The sequence below is a fragment of the Arachis hypogaea genome, chromosome 2 (assembly GCF_003086295.3).
Source record: "Arachis hypogaea cultivar Tifrunner chromosome 2, arahy.Tifrunner.gnm2.J5K5, whole genome shotgun sequence".
In the NCBI taxonomy this organism is placed as follows: Eukaryota; Viridiplantae; Streptophyta; class Magnoliopsida; order Fabales; family Fabaceae; genus Arachis; species Arachis hypogaea.
This window is the reverse complement of record NC_092037.1, coordinates 87,916,480-87,940,686: the sequence shown is the minus strand read 5'-3', so window position 1 is coordinate 87,940,686 and position 24,207 is coordinate 87,916,480. Positions and strand designations below refer to the sequence as shown.

At 28.6% G+C, this 24,207-nt stretch overlaps 2 protein-coding genes across 2 annotated transcripts; one reads left to right on the top strand and one right to left on the bottom strand.

Moving 5' to 3' along the window:
* Window positions 1–5,809: 5,809 nt before the first annotated feature.
* Window positions 5,810–13,550, top strand: LOC112749517 (disease resistance protein RPP2A-like). Its single transcript, XM_025797793.3, has 8 exons — window positions 5,810–6,513; window positions 7,800–8,871; window positions 9,160–9,614; window positions 9,756–10,860; window positions 11,082–11,357; window positions 11,449–12,279; window positions 12,417–12,896; window positions 13,208–13,550. The coding sequence occupies exons 1-8, from the start codon at window positions 6,017–6,019 to the stop codon at window positions 13,289–13,291; spliced, it is 4,800 nt and encodes a 1,599-aa protein (XP_025653578.1). The 5' UTR covers window positions 5,810–6,016; the 3' UTR covers window positions 13,292–13,550.
* A 1,596-nt stretch (window positions 13,551–15,146) lies between these two features.
* On the bottom strand, window positions 15,147–17,677 carry LOC112749587 (protein PHLOEM PROTEIN 2-LIKE A9). The gene is made up of 3 exons (XM_025797885.3): window positions 17,302–17,677; window positions 16,462–16,541; window positions 15,147–15,813 (listed from the first exon to the last, which is right to left on the bottom strand). Exons 1-3 carry the CDS (start codon window positions 17,350–17,352, stop codon window positions 15,441–15,443), a joined length of 504 nt encoding a protein of 167 aa, XP_025653670.1. The 5' UTR covers window positions 17,353–17,677; the 3' UTR covers window positions 15,147–15,440.
* Between the last annotated feature and the right edge of the window lie 6,530 nt (window positions 17,678–24,207).

The window sequence follows — 24,207 nt, the reverse complement described above, 5'->3', positions numbered from 1 at the left end:
CAAATTGACAGATAAAAGAGTGTGTGATATCATTGGTATGGGTGATATGTGGCTTGAAATCAATATGGGATGCAAGTTGCAGTTGAAGAATGCTAGGCATGTGCTAGATATGCGGTTCAATCTTATTTCAGTGAAGGCATTAGATCAAGAGGGGTATTGCACTTTCTTTGGTAGTGAAAAATGTAAGATTATCAAAGGGGCTCTCATTGTTGCTAAAGAAGACAATAGTCTCACTACTCTCTACTGATTGCAAGTAAAGTTGTGCAAAGAAGAGGAGAATGTAGCTGATGATTCCTCTTCTGATTTGTGGCATATACGTCTTGGTCACTTGAGCGAGATAGGACTAAACGTCTTAGCCAAGAAGCACTCACTTCCAGTGAAAGGTACAACTTTAAATACTTGTACTCATTGTTTTGTTGGAAAGTATGCTAGAGTATTATTTCATAGTTCTGGACCTCATAGGAGATCAAATATTCTAGATTTAGTTCACATTGATGTTTGCACTATAGATACAAAGACACTAAGTTATGCATCATATTTTGTTACTTTTATTGATGATTATTCTCAAAAAGTATGGGCTTTTGTTTTGAAATCTAAAGATCAGGTGCTCGGTATCTTCAAACACTTTCATGCAAGTGTTGAAAGAGAAACAGGAAGGAAACTGAAATGTGTTTGAGCAGATAATGGTGGTGGATACAGGGGTCCATTTGAAGAGTATTGTAAAGGATATGGGATCAAGCTTGAGAAGACGATTCCTAAGACTCCTCAACATAATGGAGTTGTAGAGAAAATGAATCGCACTATCAATGACAGAGTGAGATGTATGCTCTCTGATGCAAAGTTACCTAAATCCTTTTGGGATGAAGCAACGAGGGCTGCGGTAGATTTGATAAACCTTTCTCCTTCAGTTTCACTAAATGGTGATGTTCTAAAGAAAGTTTGGAGAGGAAAAGATGTCTCCTATAGTCACTTGCGAGTGTTCGGTTGTAGGACTTTTGTTCACGTTCCAAGAGATGAAAGGTCCAAACTTGATGGAAAGTCAAAGCAGTGTATCTTCATGAGTTATGGTCACGAAGACATTTGTTACATATTATAGGATCCGGTGAGCAAGAAAATAATTAGAATCCGAGATGTGATTCTTTTTGAAGACCAAACTATTGAAGATCTTGAGAAGACAGATAAGCCAACAATAATTATTAGACGTTCTGCTGATGATGAACTTGGTCCTTTCACTAGACCTCCTGTTAATGGGGGAGATGTATAAGTTGATAATGATAGTGATTATTTGCATGATGAACCTATACCTCAACCTGAGGTGACAGATGCAAAAGTTCCACCAAATGTTAAAGTCCCACCTGAACCACCAGTTGAGCCTGAATTGAGAAGATCTACTAGAGAGTGTCATCCTTCTCAGAAATACTCTCTTCATGAGTATGTGATGAACATTGAGACTGGAGAACCAGAGAGCTGCCAAGAAGCTATGTCTTTGAGTATAAGGAAGATTGGTTGAAGGCCATGCAAGAAGAAGTGAAATTCTTGCATGAGAATTATACGTTTGAATTGGTGATGCTACCGAAGGGTAAGAGAGCATTCAAGACTAAATGGGAGTTCAAATTGAAAGCAGATGAAAATGTCTCACGGCCAAGGTACAAAGCTCGATTGGTTGTGAAAGGCTTTGAGCAAAAGAAAGGTATTGATTTTGAGGATATTTTCTCTCCAGTTGTGAAGATGTCCTCTATTCGAGTTGTGCTTGGATTGGCGGCTAGTTTGAATTTAGAGGTTGAGCAGCTTGATATGAAGGCTGTATTCTTTCACAGTGACATAGATAAAGAAATTTATATGGAGCAGTCAGAGAGTTTCGAGGTTAAAGGAAAGGAGCACATTGTATGCAAGTTGAAGAAGAGCTTATATGGGTTGAAGCAAGCGCCAAGGCAGTGGTACACGAAATTTAATTCCTTTATGAAAGGTCATGGATATAGTAAGACTTCTTCTGATCATTGTGTATGTTAAGAAATTCTCTGATGACGATTTTATAATTCTCTTGTTTTATATTGATGACATATTGATTGTTGGTCATGACACTAAGAAGATTGAAAGTCTTAAGAAAGACTTGAACAAATTCTTTGCTATGAAGGATTTGGGTCCTGCAAAGAAAATCCTTGGCATGAGTATCACTCGTGACAGGAAGAATGAGAAACTGTGGTTGTCACAACAGAAGTATATTGAGAAGGTTTTAGAGAGGTTTAGCATGAGTAATTCCAAAACTGTTAGTACTCCACTTGCTAGTCATTTCAATTTGAGTTCGCGACAATGTCCTACAAGTAAAAAAGAGAAAGCATAAATTAAGAAGATTCCGTATACATCTACAGTTGGCAGTTTGATGTATGCTATGGTTTGCACTAGGCCGGATATTGCTCATGCCATTGGAGTTGTTAGTCGGTTTCTCTCTAATCCTAGCAAGGAACACTGGCAAAGCAATGAAGTGAATTCTCAGATACCTTAATGGTACTTTCAGAGTTTGTTTATGCTTTGGGAGTGGCCAACCTGTGTTGGATGGTTACACAGATGCAGATATGGCTGGAGATCTTGATTCAAAGAAGTCTACTTCTAGTTATATGATGAATTTTGCAGGAAGAGCTGTGTCGTGACAATCTCGACTTTAGAAATATTTTTCTTTGTCTACTACAGAGGCAGAATACATTGCTGTTGTTGAAGCTTCTAAGGAACTCTTGTGGATAAAGAAATTTCTACAACAGTTAGGCATCAATCAAGAGAAGTTTGTATTATTTTGTGACAGTTAGAGTGTTATCCATCTCAGCAAAAATTCGACATTTAATTCCAGATCAAAGCACATAGAGGTGAGATATCATTGAATACATCAAGCGCTTGAGATGAAGTCATATGCACTTGAGAAGATCCATACTGATGATAATAGTTCAGATATGATGATTAAGATTTTATCTGTAGTAAAGTTTGATTCCTGCAAATAGAAGGCAAACTTGGTAGAGCAGCCTAACCCCACTTGAGTTGGTAAGGGGGAGATTTATTGTGGGTCTCCAACCTCAAGTGGGGCCCACACAACTTTAAAACAAAAATAAATAAATAAATAAATAAATAAAGAAGTGGCAAAAGCCATGAGAGAGATAGAGAGAAGCTTCATTCATTTTGAATGAAAGGAAACGAAGCAGTGTGGTTTCGACAAAGAGAAGAAGAATTGGAGAAAAATGGTGGTATCATTTTGATCTCGTTGATCTAGTAAATTCGTTCCATTTTTTATAAAATTTTAATATGTTATTCCTGGTGTAGAGATGAATATTAGGATATAACATGCTAGTTGTATTGTCTTTTCTTTTGTCTGATTTGAGATACCCACTTTATGGAGGATTTATGTTGATTCCATCAATTTTGATGATGTATCTTATTGATTGTTTGAGATGCCCTAGTGCTACTAGAAAGATTGGTTGTGTACCCATTATTTTGATAGTGGAAGATTTTACTGGATTAGGTCCCGTAAATTTTTTGTCCATCTTTTGGAGGAGGGGGGGAGAGGTTTCATGATAAAATTTTGGTGTTTGATTATTTAATTTCATCCATTATATTTGTTACTTGGAGTATCTTTAATATTGTCTATTTAATTGTACAGGTTATGAAAAATTATTTTTGGTATTTCTGCTCTTAAACAAATTCTTATTGAACTTCAATTTTTCCAACAAATACATCTAATAAATCTTTTGGTTTGTATAATTATTACTAGTTAATTAGGTAATTTAAGTAGTTGTCTTCTCAATAACAATGAATCACATCAAGATTTAGTTTGGTAAAATTTTTATATTTTCAAAAGTAGCTTATAAAAGTTAATTTTTAAAAGTTATAACATTTGTATTTGGTAAACTAAACTAAAAATAGTTTTTAATGAACACAATTAACTACAAATGTGTTTGATAAAATAGCTTTTAAAATTTTAAAATACTATAATAGACATTAATATAAGAATTAAATTTTGATATTAATTAATGTATGAAATTATATTAGATTTTTTAATTTTGATAAGTACAATTTAAAAAAAAATTATGTACTTTTAAAAATATTCATAATTTTTAAAAACTACAAGTACAAACACATTAGTTTTTTATTTTACTAAATACAAAACATAAACCAATACCTAACGACTGATAAATACAAATACCTCTTCAAAAAATTTTATTAAACTAAGTCAATACCTAATGACTAATTTTTATAAAGTTTTTATCTATTTATCAAATCAAACATGCATGTAAAACATGTAAAACAGATGATTACATTATAGGCAAATTTAAAAAAAATATAAAATTTTAATTAAAAATTAATAAAATTATATATGGATGTATCTACTAAAGAATAAGTGAATACAAAACATGTCTTGTTTTCTTAAATCAGACATATTTTATTATTAAAAAGACTAAATGTCATTAAAATGATAGCAACTACTTTAACGAAGATGCTAAAAATATTTTTTTATGATAATTTTTGTTTAAAAAATATGACTTAATTGTTTAGTTATATTTTAAATAAAGATAATATTTTTATAACATATAAAAATTAAGTCTTACAATTTATCATCCAATAGTCAAAATAAAATATCTTCATATAATGACAATCATAAAACCTTTGTTGGAGTAACCACCTTAAATGATATGTTAGTTAAGTTAAACTTGAACATCACCTGTAGAGTAGAGAACTTTGAAGTTACGTAGACTGTATTTTGGTTTTGAAAATAAAACAAAATAAAATATTGAGAATAAAATATAAAAAACAAAAGTAAAAAAATTAGTATTTTTGTATTTTATTTGTGATAAATTAAATTAAATTATAAAAATTTAATTTATTTTTATTTTTTTATTCAACAATTAAAGAAAAAATATAATAATAAAAAGTAAATATAAAAAATAATAAAAATAATAAAAAAATAATAAATTATGTCTCTTGTTAGTATCTTTGTGTTCTTCTTGTCAGATGGATACAAAATACATTAATTTAGTATTTTTAGATATAATATCTTTGTGTATGTCTTATCTACCAAATATGATTTTACGTCTTTATAGTGTCTCATGCATATAAACAAATACAATTTTAAAGACTCGTTTGAATAAACTTTTAGAAAAAGGATATTTTTCAAAGATTTTTTAAAAGAATAAAAATAATTTTAAATTTAAATATCTCATGTAAATTTTTTTATTTAACAGTTATGTTTGAGTATAATAATAAAATTTATTTATTTCTTTATTTATTACGAGTTTTTTTGGATATTATTAAATTTTTAAAAATATAAAAATATTTTTTATTTTTTAGTGTGTTTGATAAAATTTTAGTACTAAAAATAAAAATATTAAAAAAAATCTATTTTTAAAAATTATAATTTACATAAATTCTTTTAAAAAACATTATACTCAAAAAATAGTTTTAACATAATAAATAAATAAAAAATAATTTTATACTTTTGTAAAATAAAAAATTACATTTTATTAAATAATTGAAAAAAATGGAGAGAATTTATTTTCTATTTTCTCATTTTGAACGTAAATTAAAAGTCTTATATTTTTATACATGATTAATTGAATTTCTTAAATTTATTTTTTGTGAATTTTCATTTTTTAGCCAAAACTTTAATATAATACTTAGACCGTTAAATGTCAACATAATATCTTAATGGTGAAATATGTTGATATTATATAAGTATGATGAAAATAATGTCGTAAATTGTTTGATTAAATTCATTTTAGTCCGCTCGCTTTCTCAAATAAAATCATCATCTTCATCTTCGCACGAATTTGATTATTCTATTGTTTTTTATTAAACCATTTAATAATGTTTAAGTTAAAGTCCGCCACCCCACCATGTTTATTTCCCCTCTAGTTCCCACCATCTTTCCCCCATTTTCGCTTTGATGACTTGACTTGACTTGAAAGCTATCAGCTCTCTGTTTACTTCTCCCCTAGCTCCCTTCATCCTCCTCATCGCTCCAGTCGCTGAGCCTGCCATGTTTTCCCAAAACCAGGATCCCGAATTCACATTCAATCCCCACAGAACAATCATGTATGACGTGTACATAAGTTTCGAACCCCATTACCCTTCCCATCCTTTCATTTCACTTCTCTCTGGCGCTCTCAAACGTGCTGGAGTGCATCTTTTTCTGGACAACTACATGAAGCCAAAAAGTAAAGACCTCATACTATCTAGCGTAATCAAAGGATCCAGAGTTTCTATCGTAGTTTTCACTACCGATTTTGCTTGTACAACCTGGAGTTTGAAAGAGCTTGAGAAAATAATGGAGTATCGCAGCAGCAGAGGTCAGCAAGTTGTGCCTGTGTTCTATGAGGTAGATCCCAAGGAAGTGTTTAATCAGAGTGGCCATTTCGGAGAAGCTTTGTTGGCTACTCTGGCAAGAACTTCAACCAATCAAGCCAAGGTGGTGAGTTATATGACCGCGCTAAAAGAAGCTGCTGCCATTTCACCAAGGTTTCTCACCAATTTTCGGTAATTACAAGTCTCTTTTTGGTTGTGCACAATTAAATTTTGTTGAAAATATAAACAATCAAAAGGAAAGGAATAAAGTATCGTTAGAGCAACTATAATGCTAGTTTTCATTTCAATTTCATTTTTTATTCCACAATATGTGGTATCAAGAGTTGTGGAACCATATGTCATGCAAAATAGTTGTATATAAAATTTTATGGATTTTTAGGACTAATATGTGTTCTTAGGTACATAATAAATTTCTTATTAGTGAAAAATTTTAAATATTTTTATTTAAATGTAAAACAAATGTATTAGAAATTTAAATTTTTTATATTTTCAATAATTTTTTTTATTTGTAAATTTTAGGGCACATATTAACTAAATCAAAATTTTATTGGTTCCTATCAAAATGATATTGCCTCTCCAAGGTGAAATCGGTTTTATTTTATCTATTAATTTCAATACTTTTTTTTTCGAATAAATAATAAAATTAGTCCCTAAAAAATTATTCGTTCTTTAAATTGGTTCCCGAAAATTTTTTTTAATCAAATTCGTCTTTTAAAGATTTTAAATTAGTCATGTTAGTCCTTCTGTCTCTTTGTTTATTGATGGTATCAAAATTTGCTAATGTAACACGTTAAGTGACACCCCAATACACATCAAAGAGTTTTAATTGACTACCAACATAATAAGTTTATGAAATTAGATCAAATTAAAACCTAATTTATGGAGAGAACTTGAGACATTAGAATTTCTTGATTGGTGATTGATTTGATCTAATTTTATAAACTAATCATGTTAATAATCAATTAAGACTTCTAAGTGTGTGTTGGAGTGTCATTTAACGTATCACATTAGTAAATTTTAACACCATGAACAAACAAAGTCACAGAAGGACTAACATGACTAATTTAGAATTTTTAAAGGATGAATTTGATTAAAAAAAAATCTTCTAGGGACCAATTTAAAGAACGATAATCTTTCAAGAACTAATTTAACCATTTACTCCTTTTTTTCTCTCTATATTTTAATCTGTTAAATTTCTTTTTCTGTTTAATAGTAGAGAGCATGATAAGTAAAAAGTTAATTAGCTACATTTTGAAATTAGAAAAAGACACTTAATTTGTAACAAAAATAAAAATGAAAAGAATCACTTGATATGAAATGGGAAGAGTATATACTATATACTTTTAAATTTCATGCTTTGAGAAACTTCATTCCTTATGAGCCATGTTCTTGTGATAAATGTGCATATTGGACGACATTTGTGTAATTGTGTACCTTGTGTGATTCACATTTTGCAGGGATAGAAGCAAAACCATAGATAGTATCGTTGGACATGTTACCTCTTTGCTAGATTCAACAGCCTTATTCGTTGCAGAACATCCAGTAGGAGTAAACTCTCACGTGCAAGATTTGATTCAACTGTTAGATAATAAGAAATCAGATAGTGTTTTCATTATGGCAATATGGGGTATGGGAGGAATAGGTAAAACAACAGTTGCCAAAGTCCTCTACAATCAAATTAGTCACAATTTCGATGTGAGGAAGTTTGTCCCAGACATAGATGAAAGGATGGAGGATTTCCCAAGAAGGTGGCCTTTGGGCATTATAGAAGAGGAGCTTCTTTTGTTTCTCAAAGAACAAGTTGCAACAAAAGCTTGCAATTTCGACTCAACAAGTGTTATATGGTGGGAAGGAATTCGTTGTGTAAAGGTATTGCTTGTACTTGACAATGTGAGAAGTGAAAAAGAGCTGGAGGTTTTCCCTGTAACTTGTGAATGCTTTGGTCCTGGGAGTATAATAATCATCACCACAAGGACTAAACATGATCAGTTTAATGAGATTGGAATTAATCATGTTTACAGACTGAAAGAAATGGATTACAACGAATGTGTTGAGCTTTTTAGTCAGAGTGCTTTCAAGAAAGCAACTCCTGAAAGGAATTATGCTGATCTGATTAATCGTGCACTTGAATATTCTGATGGATTGCCACTAGCTCTTGTGGCAGTTGGATCTGTATTATTTGAAAAAGGTAGAGTAGAGTGGGAGAGTGTATTGGAAAGGCTTAAAAGATTTCCCCTTCAAGATGTATGGCAAGTTTTAAGAAAAAGCATTGATTCTTTGGGATATGACATGAAGCAAATGTTTCTTGTGCTAGCTTATTTGAGTCATTTCTTTATTGGAATGGACCAAAATGATGTAACTCAAATATTACAAAAAGCTGGATGTGATGTGGTAGTGGCACTAAAAGCAATCAAAGGGCTTGAAGATCATAGTCTTCTGTCGTTTGAGAAGGACAGGTTTCGCATGCATCGTTTGATACAAGACATCGGAAGAGAAATGTATCTGAAAGAATCATCTATTAAGCCTCAGGTTGGTAGGATGTTATGGTTTCTCAGAACAGAAATTGAAATATACTTACCATTTAGGAATTAACTTCTATATATTATAAATATATCAACAAAACTTTTAATCAAGGTGTATGCATACATGCTATGGAAAACAAAACAAAATTCTGCTGTTGTAAAAGAAAGTTTAATGCCTTGACTAGTACTACATCTAAATCCTAGTATACTATCAAATTGTGCATTTGAAAATTGAAACATAATGCACTGATGATTGTTAGTGTAACTGATTTTTTTTCCCTCTTGTCTATTTCAGCAAAGGCCTTATGATGTATTCTTGAGCTTTCGAGGCAAAGACACTCGTTCCAATTTCATGTCACATCTTCATGCATCTCTTGAAAATGCTAGTATCTATGTTTTCAAGGATGATGATGAGGAAGCAAGAGGGGAAAATATCTCACTTTCACTTCTAAAAGCAATTGGAGAGTCTAGAATTTCTATCATTATTTTGTCACCAAATTATGCAGATTCAAAATGGTGCTTGCAGGAGTTGGAAGACATAATGAGATGTTATAATAATCAAACTCAAAAGGTGTTGCCAGTGTTCCACCATGTTGATCCATCAGAAGTGCGAAATCAAGCTGGTAGATTTGGAGAGGCTTTTGAAGAATTTATAAAGAAAAACCCCCAAAATAAAGTCAAAGAGCAGGATTGGAGGAAAGCACTCCGTGATGTAGGCTCCACTGCTGGATTTGTTGTTCAAAATTGGAGGTAATTTAATATGTTTTTGCTGTTTAAAATCCAAAAATCCCAAAAGTTCAACATTTTTTTCTTGGTTCTTTCTCTTGATGGAAAATGGTTATATACTCATATAACCAATTGTGTATCTAATCTCCACTTCATTTTGTACAGGAATGAAAGTGAGGATATTAAGAAGATTGTTGAACATGTTACTCATATGCTAGACATGAATGAATTGTTCATTGCTAATCATCCAGTAGGAGTAGAATCTCGTGTAAAAGAGCTGATTGAACTACTAAAAAGCCATCAATCAGAAGATCCTCTACTATTAGGCATATGGGGCATGGGAGGGATCGGTAAAACAACCATTGCCAAAGCAGTTTATAATAAAATTTGCCGTCAGTTTGATGGTCGATGTTTCCTCTTAAATATCAGGGAAGTTTGGGATCAAGATAATGGTGGCCTTCATTTGCAGCAGCAACTTCTTTCTTCTGTCTATAAGACAACAAAAATAAAGATACAGAACATAGAATCTGGAAAATCAATATTAGAGAAAAGGCTTGGACAGAAAAGGATACTTGTTGTACTTGATGATGTGGATAAATTAGAGCAACTTAATGCTTTGGCTGCAAGCTATAAATGGTTCTGTCCAAGGAGTATAATAATCATCACAACAAGAGATGAAAGACTTCTTAGTTGGCTTGAAATTGACAAAAGATATAAAATGGAAGGGTTGAATGAGGAAGAATCTATTGAACTTTTCAGTTGGCATGCATTCAAAGAACCACGTCCTAGGAAAAAATTTGCTACACTTTGTGGTGAAGTTATTTCCTATTGTGGGAATTTGCCATTAGCTCTTGAGGTCATTGGGTCACATTTGTTTGAAAGAGGAATAAAAGAGTGGAAGAGTGTCTTGAACAAACTCAAAAGCATTCCCAATAAAGAAGTGCAAAAGAAGCTTAAGATAAGCTTTGATGGTTTAAGTGATGACAAAGATAGAGAAATATTCCTTGATATAGCTTTTTTCTTTATTGGAATGGACAAAAGTGATGTCACTGATATACTAAATGGTTGTGGACATTCTGCTGGGATTGGAATAAGTATTCTTTTGGAGCGATGTCTTGTAACTGTTGACACTAAGAATAAACTTCGAATGCATGGTTTGCTAAGAGACATGGGAAGAGAAATCATTCGCGAGAGTTCTCCAACAACACCTGAAGAACGTAGTAGGTTATGGCATTCAGAGGATGTGCTTGATGTATTATCAAAAGAATTGGTAAGAATTCCAAACATAATTTTTCTTCCTAAAGTTGCTAGTTTTAGTTTTATTAACACTGCTATCTTTGGATTGGTAGACTTGATTTTATTATAGCTATTTGAACCTACTAGCAAATTTGACTTCAAAACTCAATTGAAGTTGTTTACCCCATAAGGTTTTTAGCTGCCATTTGTTATCTAACTCTGAGTTTTTACTTCTTTGTTAATTTTATTTTGAAGGGAACAAAAGCTACCGAGGGAATTGCTTTGAAGTTATCAAGGATGAATCCAATTTGTTTGAAGACTAAAGCATTTAAGTACATGAGAAGACTCAGATTACTTCAACTTGCTGGTGTGCAACTTAAAGGAAACTTCAAACACCTTTCGACAGACCTTCGATGGCTATGCTGGCATGGATGCCCTTCAAGATATACAGAAGTAAACTTTGATCAAAGAAATTTAGTTGCCATTGACTTAAAATATAGCTACCTCCAACATGTATGGAAGAAGGGCCAGGTATAGTTTTTTTTTTTTCTTTTCAATTCTTATTTCAATTAAGAATAAGGTATCTCTTTCATTGTTTTATTTTTTTCCAAAATTCCTGCAGATGATGAAGAAACTGAAAATTCTCAATCTTAGTCATTCTGAACACTTGACACATACTCCAGACTTTTCATACTTGCCCAATCTTAAAAAGTTAATACTCAAAGATTGTCCAAGATTGTGTGCAATCTCCCACACCATTGGACATCTCAAACGAATTCTTCTAATCAACTTGAAAGATTGTACAAGCCTTCGAGTGCTTCCGAAAAGCATCTACAAATTAAAATCTCTCAAAACTCTCATTCTGTCTGGATGTACAAAGATTGACAAATTGGAAGATGACTTAGAACAAATGAAATCTTTGACAACATTGATGGCAGATAACACTGCTATAACCAAAGTTCCCTATGCACTACCAAGATTAAACAACATTGTTTACATTTCTTTGTGTGGGTTTGAAGGATTGTGTCGTAATGTGTTTCCTTCAATCATCTGGTCATGGACCTCTCCAACAAATAATCTCTCACCCCAAATGCATACAAATTTGGACCTGTCAAATCTTGTTTCCATAATGGTATCCAATAGCAGTAGTTCCCATGCAGGCCTATCATCCATCATTAAAGAGCTTCCAAAGGTTCAGAATCTTCAATTGGAATGTGGCTCACAACTAAACATATCAGGAAATGTAAATTTAGTTTCTTCTAATGACACAAATTTTAAGGAACTGGAAGCACCATCAAGAACATCACATGTCTCAAATATGAATACCTCAGCATTAGGTGGTTGTTGCAGTGAAGGTTACATTTCTAGATCAGAAAACTCCTTGAATATCATTTTAATCCAAATGGGAATGAATTGCTTAATCACAAAAGCACTCCGTCAGAGCATTTCACAGGTTTGTCTCAATCTTTTTTCTATACATCTTTTGTTGGTCTGTGTAATTCTTAAGACAGAAACATGTTGAGAGAAACAATGCTAATCACCAAAAGAGTTGATCTCTTTTTCTCCTGGTTTTATATTTTGATTTTGCAGAAGCTTACTAGCAATTTAGCTGGAGATTTTTTGCTTCCTGGAAACAACAATCCTGATTGGTTAACCTTCAGCAGTGAAGGTTCTTCTGTGAGTTTTGAAGTTCCAAAAGTTAATGGCCGCAGCTTGAAGGCGGTGATATTGTGCATTGTTTACTCTTCTTCCTCAAACATCATAGCATCTGAAGGAATAAGTCTAAAGAATATGATGATCATAAATTACACAAAAGCCACCACTCATGTCTACGAGGGAGATACCTTGTCTTCACTTAAAGGTGAAGACTGGCAGAGTGTCTTATCAAATCTTGAAGCCAGTGACAAAGTGCAGGTTGTTGCTGTTGTTTTGGGGTATGGATTCAGAGTGAAGGAAACAACAGTTTATCTCATATATGATGATCCAATTGACCAAACCATGAAGCAACAGGATGATGGTAATGATATGGTAGCAGATGAGAATGTAACTGTCCATGGTGGAGATGAAAAAGTAAGTACTCATTTTCTAATAGACATTTATTACTTCTGTTCATATTATGATGCATGCTGGATTTGATATAGATTTTAAAAGAACTTTAAGCATTCATGATCAAAGTGATTGTTCTTGAAAACTAAGTTGAGAAAATTTTCTTTTATCCTCTCTTTTATTTATATTTACATCATTGAAAACTCAGACCATTATGGTCCATAACATTCCTTAAAAAACAAAATTGCACTAGTGTTCTATCTTATATTTGTTCTCCATTTCCTATTCTAATTCTTTTATCTACTATAAAACTAATATTAATATCTTATTTTCAGGAAGAATTTAAACTCCTTAGAAAGAGAAAATTCCAATATTATGATGATACATCTAGTGAAGATGACAGAGTGGGAGATGTTTAGATGATCATCAAGAAGTATTACCACTTAGCTTGTTAGTTTGAGCTGAAGCTGTAGATTAACCGTAGGTTAAGAAATAAAATTTAATCTGGGATTTATTTTGTTTTATGTCCTAAAGGCACATTCTAAGAATATAATGATAGACAATTTTTAAACTTTTATATATTCAATGTATTAAAAATATAAAATGATTATCTTTTTAATAAATTTTAGTGAAATGTTTTTTTATAATATTTTTAATAATATTCATAGCAGTATTTTGCCATTCCCACATAGCACACGAATTAGCAGAACTTTTTAATTTGTGACATACATTCAAAATTACCTGTGTTTTACTGCAGTCTAAAATTCTAACCTCTAGAAATAATTATCTTAAAATTTTACAATTGTTTTTTATATTTTTTAAATAAATAAGATAAATTTTATTTTTATGGATTTGTACACTTTTAAGAAAAAATTGTATTTTTATAGTATATCACTTATCTCATTGTGATGCCAGTTAGAATCTTCTTAGTGGAATCATTAGAGTTTAGATGCATTATCTGTAACTATGATGAGTGCTATGTTAAAGGTTGTTCTCGGAAGTTAGATAATGCTAGTGTTCTTCAGGGTGAGCTTCATGCTATTTAGAGGGATTTAATCCTTATTTGGGAATGTGATTTTTGCGATATTCTTTGGAAGACAGATTGTTTAGACGCTTTATTTATAGTACATAAAAAAAAGTTTGACGATATTATTTTAGAAAGTGACCTAATGAAAAAGATTTAAGAGACTCTAAGTTAAATTCAAAAGATTAATATCACCTTAATTTAAAGAACAACCAATTATATAGCTAATTTTATGGCTAATAAACTTACTCAAACGCAAAAGAGCATGTGGAATGATTTCAACCTTAGAATGATTTACATCATTTTATATCTTTAGATACCAAACAAGTCAATTAACTTAGCTTTGGTTTTTCTCTTCTTCTTTTTTTTTTTCTCATGTTTCTTTTTTCTTTTATTTCATATTTAGACACCAGAAAAAATTAATATCACTTATATAGTATTACAATTCTACTAGGAGAAACAACACCAACCAATTTTTACATTAAATCTCAACTAACCTTTATATTGGGCATATTATGCATGCTAATTCTTAGATGACTTTTGAATGCTAATTATCTTAGATACCTTTTTCTAAATATAGAAACATGCCTCATATATCACTTTAGTAGTATGATTGTTCAAATCAATTGAAATTTGAATATTCTTTGAATCAAAATAACCAAATATTGTTCAAATAACCCTTCAATGTAGACATCATTAATGCTCCATTCTAATTTATTAAAGAAAATGCTTGTATGACTTTTAGATGTTTTATATAGTGGAGTTTTAGATGTTTTAATTTGATACTTAGATTTTTTTTTTTGAGAATATAAATTATACAATAAAAAAAATCACACCTCATGATCATTTCAGCAGCATCATTACTCGTCTCAATAATTACAACATTTGAATTGAAATCCCATGCAAAAATGTTAATATCAATTGAAGATGTCATTGAAAATCAAAGAGGATTATGTACATCAATAGAATAGGTGTTTTCACTCTCCTAATTCAAAAAGATGTATGGAATATGAGAGATTTGAGGGAGACAAAGTGAGATAAGCGTGAGAACGTGATTGTGCCTCCAATTCGTATATCAAGTGTGTGTGATTGCAAACAAAAGAGAGTAAGAACAAAGTAGTGGCCCGTAAAAGAGAGAAAAAGCAACCAATAGGTTGAAAAGGAAGAGAACATCCTAAAATAATGCTACACATCTAAGTCTTTTTATGAACTAAGTCCAACTAAACTAAAGAATAAAATTTGAAATACTGTTAGTTATAACTAATTTTTGTTATATTAGATCAACTTAGTTGAACTTGATTAACAAATAGACTTAGATGCATAGCATTATTCTTTACATTATTACATTATGGCCTGGGTCACACACATACCGAACAAAAAACAGAAATAAAATATCATCATAAACATAAGAATTCAATTGACTTATTAGTTATTACAATCATTTTCATGCAAGGCAATATCGCAAACCCTTTATTGCTTTATATATATTAATTATATGTCTGCCCAAGGGCATATTAATGTTGCTCTAGACTTGGAGTGCACTCTCAATCGATGCATGTGACATTGGCTTTGATAATTTCAATGCCACCTTTCCATTTACCGCTCCACACTTCATACAATCCAAAGTAGAGATTGGCATCAGAATCTGAAATTCCTGCTGGGAACGACACTTCAAGAGGTTCACTTGATGGAATGGTCACGTGACGACCCTCACAACCTGATAGTTTCGCTTCTTTGAATGAATACCTGCCAGATTTGCCTGCTTTGGCCATCACAAGTACTTGAGTCTCATCCCAACCGAATGCACCAGGCTTCACATTCAACTCAAATTCAACTTTGTATTTCTTCCCCTTCTTTAACGCCTTCACTACTCCTGATACTTCCAGCCATGATACTTGTATCAATTCTGCCTCGCTCCTGAAATCATGTCATCATGCATGGTGTATGTGAGTGTAATGAGAATGCATGGTAAGGATTTATGATACCACTTCTCCAATAAAAAGAACGCCCTTGGCACTGCGGGGACACGCGGACACATTAATTTCAATTTTTTGTAAAATTCAAAGATATATATATATATATATATATATATAATATAAAATATTTTTTAAAAAGACACGTGATATATTTAAGTATATTTAAGGGTATTTAAAAAAATATTTTTTATTTTTATTAAAATAAAATTAAAGACAAAACACGCATGTGTCGAACAAATGTTAAATGAGTATCATGTTCAAAATATACCTGACAAACAGACACAGAAACTCATTAAACATTTCTGATTAAAATAAAAAATTTATATAAAATTCTTTATATAATTTTTTTTCTTTTCTTATTAGTAAAATTTGTTTTTTAGAATTAACAAGAATCTGAATTCTAAATTTTTAAATTATATAAATTCTAATACTATATTACGACACTATTTTATTCAAAATTTTAAGTTGTTAGAGGGAGTAATTATCTCTAACGCACAGGCCGGAAGATATATGATACAACATTCGATATTCATTTTGATAAAATTGGGAAAAGAGAACAGAATTTAATTGAAATGACTATGATACTCACTTGGTTACTTTCCAGTATCGAGGATCATTTCCCCAGACGATGTTGAGTCCAGTTGGTTTTATTAGGTAGTTATCTGCAACCTGCATGCATACGGCATTATATGATAATTTTCACCTTCACCCTAAACAATATTATTCTTTAATATGAAAAACAAATTTTTAAAATTAAATACTATTTTCATGAAGAAAAAATATAGGGGACAACGTTTTTTTTCTAAACAACATAAATAATAAGTTAAAAGAAAGAGTTAATTTTAATTTTAAAATTCAAATTTTAAATTAATTAGATATATTTATATTTAGTGAACCTGAGATGTAATTTATTGATCACATTATTTATAATTTTTATTATTTATCTAACAGAATTGATTCTATAAACATTAAAAAATTAGTCAATAAATTAATTATTATATATTTATTTAATTTATACATATTTTTTATTTTTTTTAGCAAAGTAATTAATTATAACTTTATAAGAATAATGAAACATGTTATAATAGAATAATTAAACATATGTTATAGTTGAATAATCAAATTTTTTACAACAGTATAATTGTTTTATGTTTGTGAATACTTCTAATAAAATTTATAAAAGATAACAACTTATGAAATAAAATAAAGTGCAAAATAGACCAAATATAAAAGTGGTTATTATAGGAATAGACAAAATATTGAAAAGATTTAAAATATATATATATATTTATAGTTATAATTTTTATTTTTCTCCGTAATCTCAATTTCTCATTATAATATGTATATATTAGGTGAAAAATAAATCTCCCTACTTGGCACATCAATCTATCTAACTTTGAATTATATATATTTGAAAAAGTGTACTCACCTTCTCAATAGCACTCTGGTCCGCCGTGTGATGAGGCTTTTTGAAATTCATCCTCAGAAATCAGCCAAAATTATTTATATGTTACGTTGATCTGATCTGCAGCTACTATCTTTCTTCCTCTTTTCTTGTTTTCTTTATGTGTGATTTCGTTTCCTTAACCAAAGTTACAGGGAAATTTGTGCAGCAGCGAGCAATGATTTATAGTTACATCTACATACATGAATAAAAATGGAATAACATGTCCTAGTCATGAGTGAATAAGCTAAGAATAAGTTATCTTAGGGAGGAAAAGGAAAAGAAGAATAGGATAACTTTAACACAAATAAAGAATCAAGAAAATAGCGTGAACGTAACTTTCCTGCAAGAATTATATTCCATACAATGAAGAGAGTTACCTTTCTAAAAGAAACTAAAATAAAAAAAAAACAAAATTATTATTTTTTATTAACTCTAAATACTAAAGACTAAATTTTAAATTTTAAATTATAATATTATAAAAATAAAATATTAACCAAAACATATTCTAATATTAATAAAAAATGTTGACTCAAATATTTTTCAAATAAATTAAATAAATATACTGTAAACCCTCTACATATTCCTACTATCTCTACTACCTGAATCGTCCGTTTGTAATTTTTTGTTTTATTTAAAAATGAAACTGATTCATCAAATCTTTCTAAAAACCAATTAAGTTAGAATAACAGAATTTTTTTTAAGTTTTTAATATATTTAATATATTGAAATAAAAATATATTTTAAATAAATTTTAGTAAAATATTTTTTTATCATACTCTTAACATATGGATTTAAGACATGTAAAATGGTTAGTAATATCCAATTAAGTGTTTTTTATGGTATTCTTTGATATAATTTGATAAGTCAATGATTAATTTGTGGCGAATTTAAACTTCATTTAGTTTGAATCTTTTACACCTTTTAAATGGACGAGTGAGCCACTCGACCAATCTGTAATATATATTTGCTAAACTTGTTTGACAAAAATATTATTCATATACTAAAATTAACTACTAATATATTTATATATAAATATAAAAATAATTTAATTTATTTTTAATATATTTTATACTCATAAGTGACTATTTTGCGGATTGATTTTGATATTCTTTTCTGACGATAGCCCATTAAACTTATTTTGAGAAGCCACACTGAAACAAAGTAAAAAGGTTCCAACTGAAATTGGATTCAGCGGAGGAGTTGAAAGTTTTGACGCCAACATGCGCAAGTTAAAGGCGATGAGGGTCGGTTGGTTGATTCCTTTGAATGTTTGCCAAACGCGGAATACGCGGTGCCTCCTGTCCTTGGAATTGGAGTAGTAGTGGATCACATAGAATTGGCCTTATTATATTCCAAGCTAGTGGTGAAATAGAAAACCAAAAGTAAAATAAAATGTGCCATTTATGGTTAGCGGAATTAATACAACCCCATTGTATGAAAAGCATATATGCTTTTCAATAATGGCCTATAGTTGTACTTCACTTTCCACGGATTATTCTAAGCTGGGCAATGGCTGGCTATTACACGTTCCCATCTTTTATATTTTATTTTATGAACACTTTAAGTTTAAGCATGGTGTCAAGGGTAATGATGTAATTAAGTAATAAGTTAGTTAGCGGAAAGTAATTAGAAAAGGATTCTGTTATTCTCATGTAACTTGCGTGTGTGGTAAGGTCATCATTGCTCACCAAGAGATCCAGATGATCTTCAAGCTTAAAACTTTCCAAAGTAAGAAGAACATCATGTTATAAATCACTCTAGTTCCTGGAATTCTTATGGAGAAGATGAACACTAACCACTAAGAACCAAGGGCACAGAACTTTAGAGAGAAAGTTACTTGAAGTAAGAACTAAAGGAAAAGAAGATATCTGTACAGCATTTCACACATTATGATAGCACATATTCATCCTAGTAAAGTTGCAGCATATGAATATACATGTACTAAGCTAGCATGCTGAGCGGTGAAAGTGGCGGAGTTTTAGCTTGGTAATGGCCTAATGGGGGCCATGGCTTCTCAAAATTTTTAATAAAAAAATTAAAGTATTTGTGTATAATAGAAATTTAATTCAACTGTCATAATTCTTTTTCTCTCTTATTAAACTGTCGTGTTCAATATTCCCGACTTTAGGGTGGCTATGTGTACGTACAGGTAGGGTAGGATGTGAGTTGAATCTTAACCTTATCTGATCAATTTACACTCTATATATGTATATATTATATATTTATATAAAAATATGTTTTAAGTGGATGTTGAACCAAAGACCTCTCACTAAATGCAAAAGATCCTTAGTTACTAAAAAAAATTATTAATTGCTAATTTAATATTTTTTATATAAAAATCAGTTCTATTTTAAATTATCATCAAGTTATATAATAATAGTGTATCTTTTTCATAACCCGCGGGTAGGGTCGGGTACCCACGAGTTAAGAGCGAATAGGGTTAGGGTTGAGATATTCTCAACCCGCGGATAGAGTTAGGGGTGGATCCAAACCCTATCCTACCCTACCCATTGTCACTCTTACACTACATACATTTGTTTTCTTATTTAATTTCTGTGATGCACGAACATTGACACAGGCACGGGACACGACACGACACGGGACACGTCGACACGCGAATTTTAAAATCTTACATGATACGAGGACACGAATACATATAAAATATAAAGTGTTTTTTAGATAAATCGTAATGATATTTTGATATTTTATTGATATTAAAATATAAATTAAAATTTTTAATTATTTTTAATGTCTTATTTTAATTATATCAAGTATTTAAAATATTTTTTGTTTTAATAAATAATAATATATACTATATCTAAATTTATTTTAAAAATATATGTTAAGAATAAAATTAGACATGCTGACATGTGATGATATTTAGGTGTGTCTGAACGTGTCTAGAGAAAATTTTTTTATTTTTTATTAAGACATGGTTGGATATAACAGACACACATGTCAAATGAGTGTCGGTAAATATCATGTCCAAAATATGTTCAACATGTGGACACAAACTCAGCGAAATATTCGTGTTTTATAGTTTAATTTCAAACTCAAATATGTTGATTTATATTGACTTTTGAAATTTGGACTGAAATAGACTTTGACTTCTACAATTTTTATCTCCACCAATAAAAAATTTATCTGTAACAAAAAAAAACACTAACTCTTAAGATTCTATAACCAAATAAAAATTTAGTACGATAATTTTTTTTAATTTTAATGGTATAATTACTTATAGTAAAATTAGATATTAATTTATTTAATTTAATATTATTGTATGTTTTACAATTTATTTAATTTAATATTTTATATTATATAAAAATATTAGAATATTCAATAAATATTAATAGTATTATATTTTTTTAGATTGATAGAAGAATTTGCAAGTTATAACTTAAGAAATTTCAATCTTTTAAACTATTTAAGTTTTGATTTTAAGCAATTATATTTTTTTTGCATCATCTATGAAAAATTAGATAACCTTTTCTCTATTTATTTAGTGCTATTTTATATTTGTTGGTTATTTAATTGAATATTCTTTTGTCGGAAAAAAATATTTAATAAGTATTGTAAATTTTATATTTACATTTCTATTTTTTTTTACATAATTTACAAGTATACATTCAAATTTTGTAAAATCATAATGATAAAAAATAAAGAATCGATACATTTTTTAAGAGAAAGATTAACGTTTAAGAAAGAAAAAAATATAACTTATAGATAGTTTTTTTACTCTAATAATAAATCATGAAAAAAAATGAGATACAATTTTTAAAAATTCAAAAAATTTGTATCTAATAAGTTTGATCTTAATTCTTTAAAATGAGACATTAAAAAATAACTTTAAATTTGGTTATTTATAATGAAAAAAATTTGTTAAAAAATTTAGATCTACTTCAATTATTAAAAATTTTAAATTACTTAAAATTCAAAAGTATCATTATAAATTATTTTATAATTTTATTTGTAAAATTATTTATTTATATCATATTAATAAAAATTTAAAAAATAATTATATTTATAAATTTTATTTTAATATAAATATTATTATATAAATTTTTTGTTAAATTTTTTACTTTCTCAAAAATTTTCTTCAAACTCCGTCAGTGATAACTTTACCACACACACAAGTTACGCCAGAATAATAGAATCTTTTCCTAATTATTTTTCACTAACTAACTTATTACTTAATTAATTACATCATTACTCCTGACACATGGTTTCTAGGTTTTCTTTTTTTAATTTTAATTTTCAACTTTTTTTTAAGTTGAAATTTCCAGCTTTAAGTTTTCAATAATAATTAAAAATTACAAAGAGAAAAAAAAATACAAATGGGTGTCGAAGGTTGGTGTATATTTTTCATTTTCTTTTTTCAAAGGCTTGAAGCTTGATCTTTCTACTCCTTTCCTTTTTCCTTTTTCTCCTCTTCTCTCTAAATTCCTCTGTCTCTCAAGCTAAGACATTTTTATAAACATAAAATAATTGAGATTGTTATGAGAGTTAATGTGTTCAGATAAAATAAAAAAAAGAAAATATATAAGTAAAAAGATTCTGTAGCGAAAATAAAAGAAAAGATAATCGGTTTAAAAGATGACTACCAGTAAAAAGAGTAATAATTAAAAATTTTAATTCATCGTTCTAATATATAGATACTTTTTTAAGTTATGGTGTTTGTGTGTTAAGTACATTTTGGTTTTGATATTTATTCGACACATATATTTTTTTTGTGTTTAATTGTGTTTTATTAAAAAATATAAAATATTTTTTTAGACACACTTAAACACATTTAAATACCATCATATATTAATCGTGTCCAATTTTATTATTAACCTATATTCTTGAAATGAGTATAAAAATAATATATATTGTTATTTATTAATACAAAAAGTTATTTTAAATATTTTATATAATTAAAAATATTAAAAATACTTAAAATATATAATATATTTTTTAATAAAAATAAAATATTAAATATTATTATAATTTATCTAAAAAATACTTTATATTATATATATATATTGTGTTTTTGTGTCTTATAAAAATTAAAATTTATAAGTTTGTGTATCTCGTATTGTGTTGTGTCATGTATTTATATTAGTGTCTATTCTTTATAGTATGTAAATAAGTAAAATATTTAGATATATATGTTAGTTTTTGAAAAAAACTAAAAAAAATCAATTTTTTTTGTTTAGAAGTTACATTATAAATATGTATTATAAACATTGTTGGACATTTTGATTTTAAAGTCACATACACTAGTTAAGTGATCCCAATTGTCAAAATAGTATTGAGAGTATATGGTTTAAGTATTATTTTGTTATAAAGATTCTATTTTTATGGGAATAAAAAATATCTAAAAAAAATATAAATTGAAATGATAGTATTTTAATTTTCTGAAATTAAACTTATTTAAAAATAATTTTTTAAATTTTAAATCAAATATCAAAATATAATATTTTTATCTTAAAATTTTTAAAAATTATTTATAATTTCTCCGACCTCACACATCTTAAAAGTTCACAAAGGGAACGTCCATAGTTAGATTAGGCTAAACTTTATAAGCATTGTTAGAAAACATCAAACTTACGTAGCGGAACAGTGTAAATAACAGAGGGGGAAAAATGAGACAAAATAACAAAATATGTGTAAATATATAATTTTCCCACATATATAATTTATAAATGAGACAAGTAATATATGTATTATTTAACTTGTTTATACTATAAAGAGAATTGAGGTTAGGATATGAGTGGGGGTAGGAGGAAAAATTTATTTTTTACATCATTTTTTAATAGAAATAATTTAGTTTAAAAATTAAACTTGGGATAGAAAATAATTATTTTAAAAATAATTATAACATTAGGGAATGATTTTAATTTTAGATAAAAAATTTAAAGAATAAAATAATATTTTATTTATTTTTTAATATTCTTAAAATAAAGAAATTATATTTAATTTTGAAAAGAATAAAATAGTAAATTTGAGTAGATTTTTGGATCGATGTAGTAGTGTATGTAATTACGATACTTTTAAACTAAAATAATAAAAGAATGTTATTAAAAGGAAGTTATGACGTGCGTGCTGTAGATAAAACGCTAAAGAGAAATTGCACTAGTCATTTTAAGTAATAAAAATGATGAGTAAATTATTAAATTTATTTTTTAATTATTATTTAGATTGATAAAATTTAATTGTATTGCTAATTTGATTATATGCTAGAGAATATAATAAATATAAATAATAAAAGAGTAATTAATAGAAACTTTTTTTTGTATGCAATAAATCACAATTGCTAAGATATTTGGTTTCATCACAATCACATTATAGAATTATTGAATATGTTGAATTTAGTGCTATTTAATTTATTTGTTGTGAATCTAAATTGGTCAATTTTTTAAACATAATTTCTAGTGATAAAAAAAAACTGTTAAATTCATATATATGGATGTACAAATTTTTTAACTACAACGTACGTGAATAAAATTAAAGGATTATATTTTTGTGAAATTTGTATAACAACTACATAAATTTTATTTGTCCATCTCTAATTGTTGCTCAACTTACTGTGGTTATAATTAGTAGCTTTATTTTACAATTTTTTTCACAAATTATAAGTACATTGTAAATTAACGTATCATTTAAATGATGATCAAATATCTAAAAGTATCAAGATTATTATTGATTATAAACATGTAACGAGTCACATTTTTTAAAATTTAAATATAAATAAGATATAATTTATTTTATTAATTAGAGTTTTTTATTTTCAAAAATTATTTTATTAAAAATAATTAAATTAATTTTTATAATTATTTAAATTCGATTAAATTCATATTCTTTATTTATATATATATATATATATATATAATTATTGTTATGATGAAA

What these genes read in the sequence shown, in the direction of transcription:
- LOC112749517 (XM_025797793.3), top strand. Translation starts at nt 6,017, where the DNA reads ATGTTTTCCCAAAACCAGGATCCCGAATTCACATTCAATCCCCACAGA. An exon ending in TTTGTTGTTCAAAATTGGAG is followed by an intron (nt 9,615 to 9,755) that starts GTAATTTAATAT and finishes CATTTTGTACAG; the next exon opens with GAATGAAAGTGAGGATATTA. An exon ending in ATGTATGGAAGAAGGGCCAG is followed by an intron (nt 11,358 to 11,448) that starts GTATAGTTTTTT and finishes AAATTCCTGCAG; the next exon opens with ATGATGAAGAAACTGAAAAT.
- LOC112749587 (XM_025797885.3), bottom strand. Translation starts at nt 17,352, where the DNA reads ATGAATTTCAAAAAGCCTCATCACACGGCGGACCAGAGTGCTATTGAG. An exon ending in ACCAGAGTGCTATTGAGAAG is followed by an intron (nt 16,542 to 17,301) that starts GTGAGTACACTT and finishes GTATGCATGCAG; the next exon opens with GTTGCAGATAACTACCTAAT. An exon ending in CGATACTGGAAAGTAACCAA is followed by an intron (nt 15,814 to 16,461) that starts GTGAGTATCATA and finishes ACATGATTTCAG; the next exon opens with GAGCGAGGCAGAATTGATAC.